The sequence below is a fragment of the Helianthus annuus genome, chromosome 17 (genome assembly GCF_002127325.2).
Source record: "Helianthus annuus cultivar XRQ/B chromosome 17, HanXRQr2.0-SUNRISE, whole genome shotgun sequence".
In the NCBI taxonomy this organism is placed as follows: domain Eukaryota; kingdom Viridiplantae; phylum Streptophyta; class Magnoliopsida; order Asterales; family Asteraceae; genus Helianthus; species Helianthus annuus.
Genome location: NC_035449.2, coordinates 137496918 through 137513778, shown reverse-complemented (window position 1 = coordinate 137513778; position 16861 = coordinate 137496918). Strand labels below are relative to the sequence as shown.

The 16861-nt window shown below is 34.6% G+C and overlaps 1 protein-coding gene across 1 annotated transcript in view; it reads left to right on the top strand.

The window, feature by feature from the left end:
- Positions 1 to 16633, top strand: part of LOC110922946 (ABC transporter G family member 29) — a 33512-nt gene extending 16879 nt beyond the window's left edge. Inside the window, exons 2-22 of the mRNA XM_022167141.2 lie at positions 2417 to 2626; positions 3584 to 3668; positions 3770 to 3929; positions 4266 to 4342; positions 4447 to 4500; positions 8237 to 8327; positions 9262 to 9563; positions 10634 to 11232; positions 11413 to 11573; positions 11991 to 12100; positions 12171 to 12324; positions 12810 to 12893; positions 12973 to 13115; positions 13282 to 13617; positions 13750 to 14040; positions 14112 to 14195; positions 14349 to 14482; positions 14556 to 14783; positions 15290 to 15461; positions 15910 to 16164; positions 16247 to 16633. Coding sequence (XP_022022833.2) covers positions 2417 to 2626; positions 3584 to 3668; positions 3770 to 3929; positions 4266 to 4342; positions 4447 to 4500; positions 8237 to 8327; positions 9262 to 9563; positions 10634 to 11232; positions 11413 to 11573; positions 11991 to 12100; positions 12171 to 12324; positions 12810 to 12893; positions 12973 to 13115; positions 13282 to 13617; positions 13750 to 14040; positions 14112 to 14195; positions 14349 to 14482; positions 14556 to 14783; positions 15290 to 15461; positions 15910 to 16164; positions 16247 to 16519 — 4003 coding nt within the window. The 3' untranslated portion in view covers positions 16520 to 16633. The remainder of the gene's footprint in view (positions 1 to 2416; positions 2627 to 3583; positions 3669 to 3769; positions 3930 to 4265; positions 4343 to 4446; positions 4501 to 8236; positions 8328 to 9261; positions 9564 to 10633; positions 11233 to 11412; positions 11574 to 11990; positions 12101 to 12170; positions 12325 to 12809; positions 12894 to 12972; positions 13116 to 13281; positions 13618 to 13749; positions 14041 to 14111; positions 14196 to 14348; positions 14483 to 14555; positions 14784 to 15289; positions 15462 to 15909; positions 16165 to 16246) is intronic.
- The last annotated feature ends 228 nt before the right edge of the window (positions 16634 to 16861 follow it).

Sequence of the window (16861 nt, the reverse complement as noted above, 5' to 3'; positions counted from 1 at the left end):
AGTTCTTGCATTAAGGGCATGGTTTTTATTTGAAAGTCTCCCTATATATATATATATATATATATATATATATATATATATATATATATATAATAAGAATGAGAAGAAATAAGAAGAAACTTTTTATAAGAATAAAAAACAAGAAATTTGTATTGTTCCTCTTTAATAACTAACTACATAAAATTTGTAACTTATGTTCAATATATATATTTTTTTTCAAAACAAAATAATATATAATCATCGTTTAGAGTTTAAAATGAATTACGAGGTGTGTAGCATATATTACGGGTTGTGTGGGATAAATTTCAATATTGTATGATAAATTTCGAAATATGTAAGTTAACTTTAAGTGTGTAGGCAAAAAAAATAGCTTGAATGATTATTGTCTTTATGATTAATTAATTAAAGATTATGATAAATGAGATGAGAGAAAAACTATTTAATATTTTATAATTGTACGCTTTGTTCTTTTTTTTTTAATTAAATTTTCTTCTAAAATAACCTCCCATATATATATATATAGGGTCAGGATTTAGAGAAAACGGTACTGCCTCCACACGAAATGCCTCGCTGAAGTAACAGCCGGATGAAAACCGGGGTGCGGCTCAGGACCGAACCCCCCCCCCCCCCCGGTGGGTTTGTCACCATCATTGCCAATATCCACCCCAATCTGACACAAGTGGAATTGAACTTGAGTCTCCACTGGAAAACCCAAGTTTCCTACCACTAGGCCATAAGTGGGGGGATAATTAGATTATCACCATAATAAACACAATAACCACTAGTAGCGACGGGTATCCGGGCAACCCGCCCAATCTCTATTACTCAATATATATATATAGGTAGAGGATCCTGTACAAAGTCCATCTTTTGTAAGAAGTGTAAGAAATAATTTGGGAATGACAAGTGTCCCTCATCTTAATTAATTCAAAAGGGTATATTAGTAATTGTACATTCTTGTCAATTAATTGATTTCCAATATAACTGGAAAAAAATAACTGGCGATGAGAATGTTTAGGGATTGATTCGAATTTTGTATTTTTTTTGCAAGATCCAATACGATTGTTATCTACATATCATTCTTCATCAATTATAAATACAAGAAGTCTTATAAAATCGCTAGAGACAATACAGTTGTTTAACTTCTGCACCCTTCTTCGATTCTGGTGTTTTAAAGGGTTATATACATACAGCTTCGATCTTGAATTGGTGTTTTAATGTTTTTTGGATTCCAGATAAAATACCATGACTTGAATCATAGTCATGGTGTTTTAAAATCTGGGAATGTTTCGTATTGATTGTCCAGATGTTAAAACACCATGGATGTAATCACAATACAATGTTTTCTAGATTCCAGATAAAACACCATGACTTGAATCATAGTCAATGTCTCCAGATTTTTAAAACACCACGCCATGAACAATGTCTCTAGATAAAACACCATGACTTGAATCATAGTCAATTTATCTAGTTGTTTTAAAACACCACGCCATGAATCTGATTATACAATGTCTCCATATAAAACACCATGAACAATGTCTCCAGATAAAACACAATGACTTGAATCATAGTCATGGTGTTTTAAAATCTGGGAATGTTTTGTATTGATAAAACACCACGCCATGAACAATGTCTCCAGATAAAACACCATGACTTGAATCATAGATGTTTAAAACACCACGCCATGAACAATGTTTCCAGATAAAACACCATGACTTGAATCATAGTCAATTTATCCTATTGTTTTAGAACACCACACCATGAATCTGATTATAGATCTCTTTATGATAACGTATGAAGAATATGCAACCAAAGACCTCCCTACAATTAAGGTGAATCATTAATTCCGATATTTAAGGAAAAATGAGTGAATGTAGGTGTTTTTGGTTGTGTAGGTTACGGTTACCATATTTCAAACATTGAAAAAGACACTATTGCCCTTCAATTTTACATAAGGTCCCTCTAATTAAAACACAATTTATATTTTTATACCCTATTAATCTCAACCATTAGATCAAATATCCAATGGTTTAAAACACTTCTTACCCTTCTCACATTTTAAACACTTTTTACCATATCCCTACCCTATATATATATATATATATATATATATATATATATATATATAATACAATCCCTATTTTAGGTAAATATACACGATACAGTCCATTAATATCTCATCATCAATGAGCTAAAGTGAAAGAGTTAGCAAGCGAAAACAAGTCACGAGTACATATGTGAGATTATAAATAACAAATAATGCAGCATGAAAAGAAACTGTCCTAAGAAGAAACATTAAAACTTCATGAAAAATATTCTTTTAATCATATTGAAGAAAGCTAATGTATATTTCAACATTTGTATGGTTACAAGAAGCTCATTGGAAGTCTCACTAATTACATCTTTTGGGTTGCAGGATTGGTGTTACTCTTCCAACAATCGAAGTTCGATTTGAGAATTTAACAGTGAAAACTACCTGCTATGTAGGTAATAGAGCTATACCGACTCTTACAAACACAGCCCGCAACCTTGCTGACATGGCTCTGGGTTTTCTTGGTATTGGACTATCCAAGAAAAGAAAACTTACGATTCTTAGTGATGTTTCAGGGATGATCAAGCCTTCAAGGTAATTTTTTTGTGTGAATGATTTAGATTTAAACCCCCATTAACATATAATTGATCAATATAATAGTATGCCATAACTAGAGTTCTAAAGTCATATTTTATCCACCAACATATCCAAATGGTTAACTGTGATATATATGGACTTACATCATGACTTAGGAGTTAGAACACAGTATGACTTAGGACAGAAGCACATTAGCTAAAACTTATAAGTTCTAACAAACCACTAACGAACCTTGCTTTAGAACAATAAGTAATATATATGTTCTAAAGTTGGTTTTTATATCTAACATACTGAAGTTTTGATGAGGAGCGGGTCGAAGAGCTGGCAGATTCTTATCTGCTTGGTAAAGGGAAGTGGGGCATAAAAGGACCAAACTTCAAATGGGCGTAACTTGTGCTACGATTGGAGTTACGGGCCCACGAGTAGGTGATGGAAAGGTCTCGACAAGCCAACTGGCGCGGCTGTCAAGCCCAAATTGATTTAAGGATCAAATTTCGTCAATCACCGATTTCTCCCGTTTTCATCAATTTTCCAAAGTTTCCTTTTTAGCTAATAACGCGTAAATTAATGATTAGCGTGATTTACATCTTTATTTATAGTGTTAATTTTAACTTATTTATGTCAGTTTGTAAGTTCGAGAATTTGGCAAACCTGCCATTTTTTAAAAAAAAAAAAAAAAAAAAACCTATAAAAGAGCACCTTATGTAATGGTTTATGCATTCAGAAAATTAATCAACTTCCTTTGAGAATTTATCTTATTGTTTTATCGCTTTCGTTGTGCGTCGAAATTTCTACCTACAAATGAACATCAATCAGGGGGAATTTGTTGTTTACATTAAGTAACTGTGCATATGTAAACTGAAAAAAAAAAAAAAAAAATTTTGGGGAAATAAAGGCCATCATTTTGGGTCGGCACAAAACATATATTGTTCTTATTTTTTTCTTCTTTCGCAGGATGACCCTTTTACTAGGCCCGCCATCCTCCGGAAAGACAACATTATTGATGGCTTTGGCAGGACGGTTAGACCAAGGCTTAAATGTCAGATTTCAAGAAATAGCGTCATGAAGATGCATGTTCATCATGTTATCCGAAACAAATACAGTATTTAAATTTGATCACAACATATTTGATCAATGCAGGTTGAAGGAAAAGTGACGTACAACGGGCTTACACTTGAAGAATTTGTTCCACAGAGGACATCTTCATATATCAGCCAAAATGATGTTCATGTAGGAGAAATGACGGTCAAAGAAACTCTTGATTTTTCAGCTAGGTGTCATGGAGTTGGATCCAGATATGGTACTTAATGGTTTACCCATTGTTGGATCTCGCAATTTTGACCCATTTTTACTTTGGTTATCTTTGTTTTCTCTAACGGGTCAAATGGATAAAATAAAATAAAAATAGTTGTAAAGTCCAAAGTTTATTCTTAAACATAAAACCTCCTAAATCGTTTAAAAGTTAAATTATCATCAGAACACTTTAATCTTTTTCATCACATTTGACACACATATTGTTTGATGAAATAGACAAGAAGTGTTTATTGCCCCGTTATGCTACCTCGACTGATCATATGTATTAAATTTCTTTGGGTTAAAGTTATGGAATTCTTTTTGAAAGTATAATATGTTACAGAGTTGCTGGCTGAGATTGATAGAAGAGAGAAAGAGGCTGGGATATTTCCAGAAGGAGATGTTGACCTCTTCATGAAGGTAGTAGGATTTATAACAAGAAATAAGAATTTATAGTATTTCATTCCATTATATATTGGCTTTCATATATGCCATAATGTTCTGATTGAAGGTTTCCAATGCAGGCTAACGCAATTGAAGGTGTTGAGAACAATATAATTTCTGACTATATTATCAAGGTAAGTATACAATTATTTTCTCCTTCCAAGGCAACTTATACTCAGCGGTGTAGTGTTGGGTATGCTACTTCTGGTTCTGAGCATCATTATATGTTAATTTAAAGATCAAACTAATTCTTAAAACAAAATATAAAATTACTTATACAATCGCAAATTGGATATCCGAATTGTAATATGTTGATTGATAATTATTCATACTCGTAACCTAACCAATGACACTACTTTTTTTTTTTTAACAACAGATGGAACTTTTATACCAATGACACTCTTAACTTTCACTTTAACGAACAATCCCACTTTAACGAAGAAGTAAATAAAGTTACTTTTTAGTTAGAGTGAGATTGTGTTGAACCTAACAAGAGATATCACACATGAAGAACACAAAACAGTTAAACAACCAGTTTGACTCTTTTCTATTAATCAAGAAGATATTACAATGAAGGAATGAAAAACAAATAATCCTAGAACCTTTTTATAGGTAAACTACTTAGAGAAAAAAAAAAACTAATTAAACTAGGAAACATAATCTTACTAAACATCGAGATTCAGAGAAAAATATTGAGATAGTTCCTACGGTTTGGTGAAATTTCACATTTAGTCTCCACCTTTATAAATTTACGACCTTGTTCCCTAACATTTGTACACTTGTTTCTCGGATAGTTCACTAACGTGAATGTGGGTTAGTTTTTGGTCTAAACTTGACGTGCATTGACTAAAATGCCTTACTATTAAAAAATAATAAAAATGTAATTAAGCATTTAATAAATAAAGTGGACCCCACTTTTTATCATAAAACACCTCCACCCTCTCTCTCCGGCCAAACCTACATCTCCGGCCACCCTACATCTCCGGCCAAACTTGTATCTCGTTTGTCCAGCTAAAATTACAATCTGCTACATCGTCTTCACCTGATAACTCACCTTATAGCTGATTGTGTGAAACATTAAGTTTAACAAATGGGCTAGATTTGCTAATGGCTTTCTTGAAAGAGAAATCTACATACTCAAGATTAACAAGTTTTGCCATTGCTACTGGAACATGGCCCGAGAGGCTGTTTCGTGATAATATCCTACAAAAAGCATATAGATTAGATCAGTAAATAACTGTTGGGTTCGTAGGCTTTAGGGGAGCCAGCCCTAATTAGGGTTAGCTAACCCTAGTTGTTAGGCCCACTTAGTTAACTTGTTGACCAAGTAGGAAACCCTAATATAGTTCTATAAATACTTATTATGTAATTGTAGTCTGTGTCATTCTGTAAACAGTTGTGAGCATCTAATAAAAGTGAAACCCTAGTTGCAACCCGTGGACGTAGGTCACACCTTGACTAAACCACGTAAATTCTCGTGTTCTTTATTTTCTGCTAGTGTGTGTGTATTTGTTCCGCTTCTGCTCGACCCTACTTTGATCCGATATCCTAACAAGTGGTATCAGAGCCATAGGTTCAGTTAAACACACGATTCACATGGTTATTGCAGAAGAGGGAGCGAGAGAGAGCTGGAAGAGAGATCTTGATCTGTTGTTGATGCAGTCGCCGCTGACTTGTTTATGACCCGTAACTATTCTTTGGTTACGGCTCATACGGTCTAGGGTTTGTTCTTGCAAATCTAGTGGTTTTGGGGTGTTTGGCGATCACAGTTTCGGTTCTTGAACCCTGGTTATTCACTGATTTTCGCTCGGGTTTGCAGGAGAAGTTGTTGGTTCAGGTACTTTGGGTTTCTAGTTTATTAATGGTTGCTCGAGTTTCGGTTGCTTGGTTCCTTGTGTTTTTTTTTTCTGATTTTCTCATTGGCTATGGCTAAAGGCGGGAAGTTTTGAATCGAGAAGTTCAACGGTGCTGATTTTGCATGGTGGAGAATGCAAATAGAGGCGTTGCTTGGTGAATGTGATTTGGATGTGGTATTGGAAGAAAATCCAGCTGGAATGGAGAAACCTGCTGAAGCAATTTGGAACTCAAAGGAGAAAAAGGCAAGACGTAAAATTACATTAGCTTTGACGAGGAGCGTTGCTTTTAATATCATGAAAGAAACAACTGCTCGCGGTATGTTAACAACTCTGTCCAATATGTATGAGAAGCCGTCTGCCGGTAATAGGGTGTTCTTGATGAGGAAACTGTTTAATATGAGAATGAGTGAGGGCAGTCTAGTTGCTGATCACATTAAGAAGTCAATTCGATATTGTCTAGGTTAGCAACTGTGGACATGAAGTTCGATGATGACACTCAAGCTGTGATTTTGTTATCTTCCTTACCTGATAGTTGGTCAGGGTTTGTGACAACGGTCACTGAAACTGCTGGAACTGGAAATTTGAAGTTTGATCGGATCCGGGATAGTGTTTTAGGTGAAGACATTCGCCGGAGGAACTCTAGTGGAGGATCTATTTCTGTTATGTTTAGTGTTAGCAGGGGAAGAGGTAATAACAGAAGAAGTAGGAGTCGTGGGAAAAGCTTGTCTAAAGCTGGGAAGAATGTGAGGTGCTGGAACTGTGGTGAAAAGGGGAATTTTAAAAACGAGTTTCCTGATCCTAAGAAAGAGTATGGTAAATAGCATGTATACAGTGTTGTGTCAGATGAATCTGTCGAATCTGAAGGTGACGTACTGGTTTTCTATATGACCGATAACAACTTGGTTTCAAGAAGTTGTAACCAGATATTGTTTTTCTTGGAAAACAATCTTTCAAGGATTCCCAAACCTGCTTTGGTGTTTCGGCATCTTGAAAGTGTTCCAATATCTCCTCTTTAACGATTCTCTTCATCATAAACATAGCCATTTCGAATATCACATGCCACTTCCTGATCGCTTCTCCTATATCTATCCTGACCCTGAACTATTGGTTACTTTCCACAAATCCTAACCCTGAAGGTAGGACATATCACACATCTACCTAACCCAGTAATTGGTTTGATTCCAACAACAAAAGATAAATCGACCACGAATTCTTGAAAGGACGAACGTCTTCTTTGATTCAGGCAAACATGTGGGAAAGGCAATAAAGAACGAGCCTAAGATCGTTTAGGCTCTGATACCAATTGTTAAACTTAACAAGTGGACACCAGACAAGAAGAACACAAAAAGATTGAACAACTTGTTCAACTCTTTTCTATTAATTAAGAAGAAATTATAATGAATTTTTTTAAAACAAATAACCCTAGCATCATATTTATACATAAACTACATGGAGAACAAGAAAGTAATTAAACCAGGAAACATAATCCTAAAAAACTTCTAATTAAAATAGAGACTCCATATATAAGAGTAATTGTACTATTAGTCTCTAGACTTTAAAAGATCTCCTATAACCACCCCATGAGATCAATCAAACCACCCTAATATCATCTTGTTCATCAGATTGCCCTTAGCAACAAAAGTGAAAGCTAAGAGTGTCATTGGTTACATCGTCATTACGTATTATTAGCCAATGGATCATATTTTAAAATGTTAAAATCCAATTTGCCTTTTATATATTACAAACTTGAATAGTGATCACGTCCAAACACCATCTCATCCAAACACCATCTCATGCAACAAGTTTTATAAAAGCTGAAATTTGTATGCTTTTAATTTTTTAATATCACATTCTCAACTTACAAAATAGAAACCAAACACCCCAAGCATATTTAGACATTGTTGTTGTGTTAGTGGGTTGACAGTTTAAATACGAAAAGATATTACATCCTTTATTCATTTATCGTATCAAGACAGATTATGTTCTCATTAAATTTTGGTTAAAATCACTATAGATATTGGGACTTGAGATATGTCGGGACACCGTTGTTGGAAACCAGATGATAAGAGGAATATCTGGAGGACAAAAAAAGCGACTAACAACAGGTAACTAATTATATCTCATACTTAATTATTCATATCAAGATATTATGCAACATATATACAATCACATAATCAATTTGAGCATGTATCAATAGTATGTCATTGAATCAGAATATGGTATACATGGAACACACCTAGGCTTTTATTATTAGTAAAATGTGGAATACAAAGAGACAAAGGAAAACAAGATTATAACATGGAAGCAATCCAGAGTTAGCCTAGCTAATAAATTAAAGCCCAGTAAAAAAGGCCCAATATAACTAATTATGCTGACACCAACATGCCAATATTTTCTGAGTTACTACTCCTAGGGACTTTCCAAGACACGAAAACCGTAATAAAATGCATCTAAATGTTGCAACTTTGGCTCATTTACATGTTAACGTGACAATTTGGACCTTGTTTTTATCTCAAAAGGTAAACTAAATATTGAATATATCAAATCTCAAATGATTTGAAAGACGTCCAAACTCTATTTATAACGCCAAAAACTTCATAAGGAGATATCATGATGGTTAACTAGTTAACTGGTGTGCTCTATAACCAAAAGATTAATATTATAGTTACTTTGATGATGCTTGTGTTTTGTTATAATAAGTTAATAAACTCATTATCTCTGAAATATTTTAAAAATTGCCAAAAGGTATTTATGTTAACTATATAAATTTGGATCCAGCATCTATCATTGTAGTGTTCCAATCTAAAAAATAATTTCTTTAAATTCTAATGCATCCATAGGAAATCCGTCGTACTAGTAATAAATCTTGGATATGCCATTTTCTTTGGTAGCCGTTGTAGTTTTGTATATGGTTATAAATATGCTAGCCTAGAAAATCTAGACTGAGAATGCAATGTTTTCATTACTAGCTTCATAAAATATATAATAAGAATACAATCAACAACCATGAGTTTATAAACAATCATTGAATACAAACAGGTGAGATGATGGTTGGATCAACAAGGGCACTATTTATGGATGAGATATCATCAGGCTTAGATACTTCAACAACATTTCAAATAGTCAAATGTCTGCAACAGATAGCACACTTGACAGAAACCACCATCCTCATGTCCCTCCTCCAGCCTTCTCCAGAGACTTTTAATCTGTTTGATGACATCATCCTTTTATCACAAGGCCAGGTTGTATATCAAGGCCCAATAGAGCATATTGCTAACTTCTTTCAGAGTTTGGGATTCGTTTGTCCAGAGAGAAAAGGAATTGCGGATTTCTTACAAGAGGTAATTAATTAGCTATCCCATTAAATCATTCTGTTAATTTGATCCCAAAGTTGTAGACTATAGATTTGAAATACCTTTAGATGTACACATTAAAGAGATTTTGTTGAAAGTTTTTTTTTCATACAAGATCATCTTGCAAACAATGGTAGAGGGTATTAGGATGTGCCTTTCAAAAGTTACTATCATATTGGAAAGAGTTAAATGTCATTTTAGTCCCTGTGGTTTGGGCCATTTTGTCAGTTTAGTTCAAAGGTTTCATTTTTCGCCTGTGGGTTCAAAAAGATTTCACCGTTGCCATTTTAGTCAATGGGTCAACTTCATCCATTTTTTCTATTAACGTGAAGGGCAATTCGATCATTTTATATGTAATTTTGTTAACCAGAAGGGCAACATATAAAATGATCGAATTGCCCTTCTCGTTAACAGAAAAAATGGATGAAGTTAACCCAGTGAACTAACTAGAATGGCAAAGGTGAAACCTTTTTGGACCCACAGACAAAATATGAAACTTTTGTACTAAACTGACAAAATAACCCAAATCACAGGGACCAAAATGACATTTAACTCTAATTTCAATTATATAATTAGTTGCTTTCCTACATCAAATCCTTTTCGATTATCAAATGTAATTATTTTGGCTTCAAATGGAAAACACTATATATAAGTTTAATGGTAAAGGTATCTCAAAACGTTTGGTTCCTCTGCCAATTCTTAATTTAGTAATAGCTTAATATTTTTTAGTATTTTATTAATTCATCCTCTTATCGTTCCTCCTACTTTGAGTAAGATTCAAGTGCATACTTTTCCTTGAAGTATGATTATTATGTTGTTTATGAAGTGCATACTTTTTCCTTGAAGTACGATTATTATTTTGTTTATGAACTTGTTAATGTCTAAATATTTTACGTATAGTTACATTGTTTTGTCACTTGGAAACTCATCAGTTTCCAGGTAAGGAAATTGAAAGTAGAAATGGATTGATGAACTACCTCAATTAAGATTCAATTTTATCTGGAGTAAAGAATATAGCATAGGATCACAATTCCAAACATTCCTTTTTTTTTCAACAGGTAATCTCTCAGAAGGACCAAGAACAATATTGGGCCGATAAAAGCAAGCCGTACACCTATGTTGCAGTCTCTCAATTTTCAGAGCATTTCAAGCAATTTCACATTGGCGAACAGCTACAGAACGAGCTGCTTGTGCCATACAAGCAAACTGAAAGTAAAAAATCAGCACTAGTCTTCAAAAAGTACACAGTCACTAAAAGAGAGCTCTTTAAGGCATGTTTTGATAAAGAATGGTTACTTGTTAAAAGAAGTGCTGTAGTATATATAGCCAAAACTCTTCAAATCAGCTTTGTGGCAATTATTGGTGCAACAATGTTCTTGAGGACTAGAATGTATTCAAGAAATGAAGAAGATGGTGGTGTTTATGTTGGAGCCATCTTGTTTGCACTCATTACTAATATGTTCAATGGGTTTCCTGAACTTCCAATGACCATAGAGAGGCTTCCTGTGCTATACAAACACAGGGAACTCCTTTTTCATCCAACATGGGCGTTTACGATTCCAACTATCCTGCTACGTATCCCTATATCATTGGTAGAGTCTACTGTTTGGACAGTAATGACCTACTATGTCATTGGTTTCGCCCCTGAGCCTAGCAGGTATATACAATAAGTGTAGTAAAAAAGTATATTATATCAGTATTATCTAATGAAATAGTTTAAGACATCACCTAAATAAACAGTAGACTTTAGGAAATCTTAAACCAGTTTATTTTTTATATTGAACAAATCATATGTCCCTCCTAAGCTAACTAAATATGGAATATGTCCACTTGTCAGGTTTTTTAAGCACTTCCTGTTAATGTTTCTGATTCAACAAATGGCGTCAGGATTATTCAGGTTAAATGCTGCAGTTTGTAGAACAATGACAATAGCCAACACTGCCGGAACACTCGTTCTTGAGTCATGTTTCCTTCTGGGTGGTATTGTCCTTCCTAAAGGTTAGTTCCAGATACGCAATCACAATGATGGAAAAATTCAACCGATTCACTTACTAATCACAAAGAAAAACTAATCAAATGTGTCAAAGGTCACCCAAAATCTATTTTTAATGTATACAACCTCTAATTTATTGTTCTATACAGTGACTTAGACGGTAGTAATAGTGTTCCTAAATCACAATTAACGCATTAATCGGTTACAAAGGAGAAAAGATGTTTCTGGACCAACTCGACCCTTACTATAAGCATTACCCATTCTGGTGATTTCATTTTGACCCAATACCCAACCCGCCCCGCTTGCCACGTACAATTAGCTACATCTTTAATCCATTCCATATCTAGTACACCTTCAAAATCGCGGAGTTAGCTAGATAGTTTTCAGAACCTGATCCTGATAACCAACTACTTATGTAACAGGGCGAATTCCAGACTGGTGGCAGTGGGCCTATTGGGTTTCACCTTTAAGCTACGGTTTCAATGCCTTAACAACAAATGAACTATTAGCTCCAAGGTGGATGAACAAACTGGTATGTTGTTTCTACGTCTTGTTTATTCATAGATAACAAAAATATTGACTAAAATTTTGCTGGATTTTAGGGGTCTGACAACAGTACCACACTAGGTGTAGCGATTTTACAGAACTTTGGAGTGACCCCTGACAGAAACTGGTTCTGGATAGGAGCAACTGCTCTTCTTGGTCTAGCGGTCCTTTTCAACGTTCTCTTCACTTTAGCTCTTGCATATTTAGATGGTAGTTCTGGCCCTTGTGTATTTTAGCGATGTACATATAAAAATATGTTTGCATTTATAGGTGTGAAAAAAATCAAAAAGAAATGTCACATTTGTAACTGTAGAAAAGAATGCACACACTCGGAAGTATCAGGAAATATACAGCTTACCTAAACTTATTTCTTCACGTAAGAGAAACATCGACACAGAAATTGACCACCCTTCCTCTTACTTGAAGAAACTAGTTGTAACAATAACATTGTTTAGAGTACACAAACTCTACATTTTCTTCGTCCTTCAAAGTACAAACAGTCTTTTCTTATAAATTTTGTATACTTATCAGACATATAAATGTGAACATTTTTCACACACCTATAAGTGTGAACAACTTGATAGTGATTACATCTTTCTCTAACTTGTGAAGACAAATATGCATATAATCTGTATATTTGTGTAGCACACGTGACATTTGACATATAATAATTAGCGTTTTATATACAATACTAGCTCCTGGAAAGCCACAAGCAACTATACATGATGATGAAGCTAATGTAATGGAAGTTGATCATGTTGTTGAAGCAAAAAACTCGAGTAAGGGATATTCTATGAATAAAAAGATATTGTAGTTTGTTATGGATATCCTTTCATTTAACTGACTATATTTTTCCAGGGGAAATGATGATCCAGAAAACCCATAATATAAATGAAGATTCAGGTGTTGCGGGTGCTGCTCCCAAAAGAGGGATGATTCTTCCATTCACTCCACTCTCTATGTCATTTGACAACATAAACTACTATGTTGACATGCCCCTAGTAAGTGTGTGTGTCTATTTATATACATTCATCTAAATCTTCATTGGTGATGTACATACAATCTTTTAGCATTATGTCACTAAGACCATTTGTTTCAATCACCACTTATGATTAATTAGTATGAAAATTATAGGATGATTTTTTTGTGGTTTCAATGAATCAACAGGCAATGAAAGAAGAAAGTACGACAAAAGACAACAAGCTACAGTTACTTACAGAGGTAAGTGGTGCATTTAGGCCAGGTGTCCTCACTGCATTGATGGGAATTAGTGGAGCCGGGAAAACAACTTTGATGGATGTCTTATCAGGAAGAAAGACTGGCGGCTACATAGAAGGCGATATCAGAATCTCAGGATTTCCAAAAGTTCAACACACTTTCACTAGGATTTCTGGATACTGTGAACAAAATGATATCCACTCACCACAAGTCACTGTCTATGAATCTCTCCTTTTTTCAGCTTTCCTTCGACTCCCTAAAGATATCAATAGAGATGAAAAGATGGTAAAGAAATAAGCAGTATTTTTCCTTTTGTTTATGGCACTGCATTTCTTCTTCTGCTATGGAATATATATAATGGACTAGTAGACTTTGAATTGCTAAAACTCTGATTCTTCTTTTATATTTCTTGATCAGCTTTTTGTGGAGGAGGTGATGGAATTGGTTGAACTGACAAATCTGAAGGACATGATTGTAGGGATTCCAGGTATTAGTGGTTTGTCAACTCAACAAAGAAAGAGACTGACGATTGCAGTAGAGCTCGTTGCTAATCCGTCAATCATATTTATGGATGAACCAACAACTGGACTTGATGCAAGAGCAGCAGCAATTGTTATGAGAACAGTGAGAAACACAGTGGACACAGGAAGAACCGTTGTTTGCACCATCCATCAACCTGGAGTTGATATTTTTGAAGCCTTTGATGAGGTATTTGTATTTCACAAAAGATACATACACTCTATAATGATGGAACTTATTTTTTTTGTATTTTGCACTAGCTACTGCTAATGAAAACAGGAGGACAAGTAATCTACTCCGGGCCATTGGGCCTAAAGTCAACCAAACTTATTGAGTATCTTGAGGTACTTCAATCATGATTAAATGTTCATACTCTAGCAATTACATGTGACCATCTTGACCAATTTATTACTTATGAAAGTCCTCTAAAGTATCACCATATAGCATGTAAAACCTCTTAATCAATATATAGAGATTTGGATTATTTTACAATCTAGGGAATTCATGGGGTCCCAAAAATAGTAGAGCAACAAAATCCCGCAACATGGTTGCTTGAAGTCACCTCAGTTGCTGCCGAAAAGAGGCTTGGGATCGATTTTGCACAGCATTATAAGTCGTCAACCCTTTATGAGTAAGTGATATTATTTTATTTTTATGTTTCATACTTAGAGATTTCAAATTGACACACAAGTCTCCTTAAGCAGAAGAAATATTGCTCTTGTGAAAGAATTAAGCATACCTCCTTCAGGAGCAAAACAACTTTTCTACACAACTCAATATGCCCAGTCCATGTGGAGCCAATTTAAGTCTTGTATACAAAAACAATGGCACAGTTATTGGAGAACTCCTGAATATAACCTTGTTAGATTCTGCTTCACCCTTGTCACAGCACTCTTGGTTGGAACTATATTCTGGAAGGTTGGTAGTAAAAGGTTAGTCATCATTAATTCTAACTCATTACTTTATAAGGTTGTGTTTTATCTCAAATGAGTTCAATCAAAACACATTAGATATAAGGCTATGGGGTGTGGGGGTCATGGATTGGAACATTATTTCCACATAGGACCATTAATTAAATTAATTAAATGGTACACCATCCCCCTCCTTGATTGATGGTGGTTCCCATGGGTTAAACCACGATTACCATGACCCTCCCATTTAATAATTTTAAGACAAAAATAAATTAAAAAAAAATAAAGGGGATAGTGGTTTGGGTCATGACCACACCCTTAGGATAGTGGTTTTGAATGATGGATTAAAGATAGATGACAAGGTGCCTATGTGGAGGGTCATGGTGGTCATGAGGGTCATGACCACACCCTATAGCCTAAGAGTGGTCAAATCAAAAATCACATTTGACACTCCATCTTGCCACATTTATCTTGTAGATCAAGAGTGTGAAGTGTAAACATGTTCATAATGTTAGTTTCCATTTCAGGGACAGCAGCACTGACCTGACAATGATTTTTGGGGGTCTGTATGGCGCTGTATTGTTTGCTGGAATCAACAATGGCACCACGGTAGTTCCCGTAGTAGCCTTTGAACGAACTGTATTTTATCGGGAGAGAGCTGCAGGGATGTACTCAGCGTTACCATATGCCATGGCACAGGTTACAAATCCCTTTTCTCATTTAACTATCTTATTACTGCAAATCACCATCAGTTTTTATTGTTTGATAGACATATTATACAACTAGTTATCTGATTATATAGGGGGTCAATAATCAAACCAGAATAATCAAAAGGCAACATAAAATTTCCTATTTACTCCCATTTTTAACCAACTTCAAAAGACTTTCATGAGTGGTTTCTCATTTTTTTGGTTGGGAAAGATATCCTTCTTTATCGTTTTATCTTAGGCGTTTTCAATAATCTGAATTTTTCCAAAAAGTAAAAAGATTCACAAAAGCTGATTAGCTTATTATTACAACAGTAAAGAGACAATAAAACTTCTAGCTCAAGATCAAAGTAGTTATATTATGTTTGCGTAATAAATAAGAAGATAGTTTCATATTTAATTGGAGTTGTTATGAGAGAGTTTTTTTGTTTTGGTTACAGGTAATTGTGGAAATACCTTATGTGTTTTTCCAAACTACATACTACACTGTTATCATATACACCATGGTGAGCTTCGAATGGACAGCAGTTAAATACTTCTGGTTTTTCTTCATGCACTTCTTAACCTTCTTATACTTCACATACAATGGGCTAATGGCTGTTTCACTTGCACCTAATGACCAACTTGCATCTATCCTTACATCTGCTTTCTATTCCCTATTCAATCTCTTCTCCGGCTTCTTCATCCCCAGACCGGTAATTTCCCCTTTTATTTTGTTTATAGTTCTCATATGTTAACTTCATATGTTATACATTTTACCTTTATATATCATCTCAGAAAATTCCAAAGTGGTGGGTATGGTGTTATTGGATAGACCCACTAGCATGGACCTTTCAAGGATTGATTGCTTCACAATATGGTGATGTAAAGGAGACGATTAAAGTCCCTGGAATGTCATATGACCCAACAATCAAATGGTATGTTGAAACCCATTTTGGATATGAAGACGGATATTTGGGACTAGTGACTGCAGTTTTAGTTAGTTTCACAGTGTTCTTTGCAGTTATGTATGCATACTGCTTGAACAAATTGAACTTCCAGACAAGATAAGATAGACAAAAAATTATGTATGATAATAATTTGTCTGCATATATTTGTGGATGGTTTGTACACATATGCTCCTTGTAACTACCCTTTAATATGAAATTACTTGTTATGTCAGCAGCCAAAACATCCACACTGATGTTCACAGGTATCACATGTTATGAAGCATTTCTTTCGTTTTATCCATTCTAGCTACCAGATTTGGCTAGACATACCATGAAAGATTTATATTTTAACTGCGTGAAACACTTAGAACTAAATTATTGCGAGAACAACAAGACAAAGTTAAACATTTTATTAGGAAAATATGAGGTCAGAAATAGCCTAAAATTTCCATCATTACAGCTT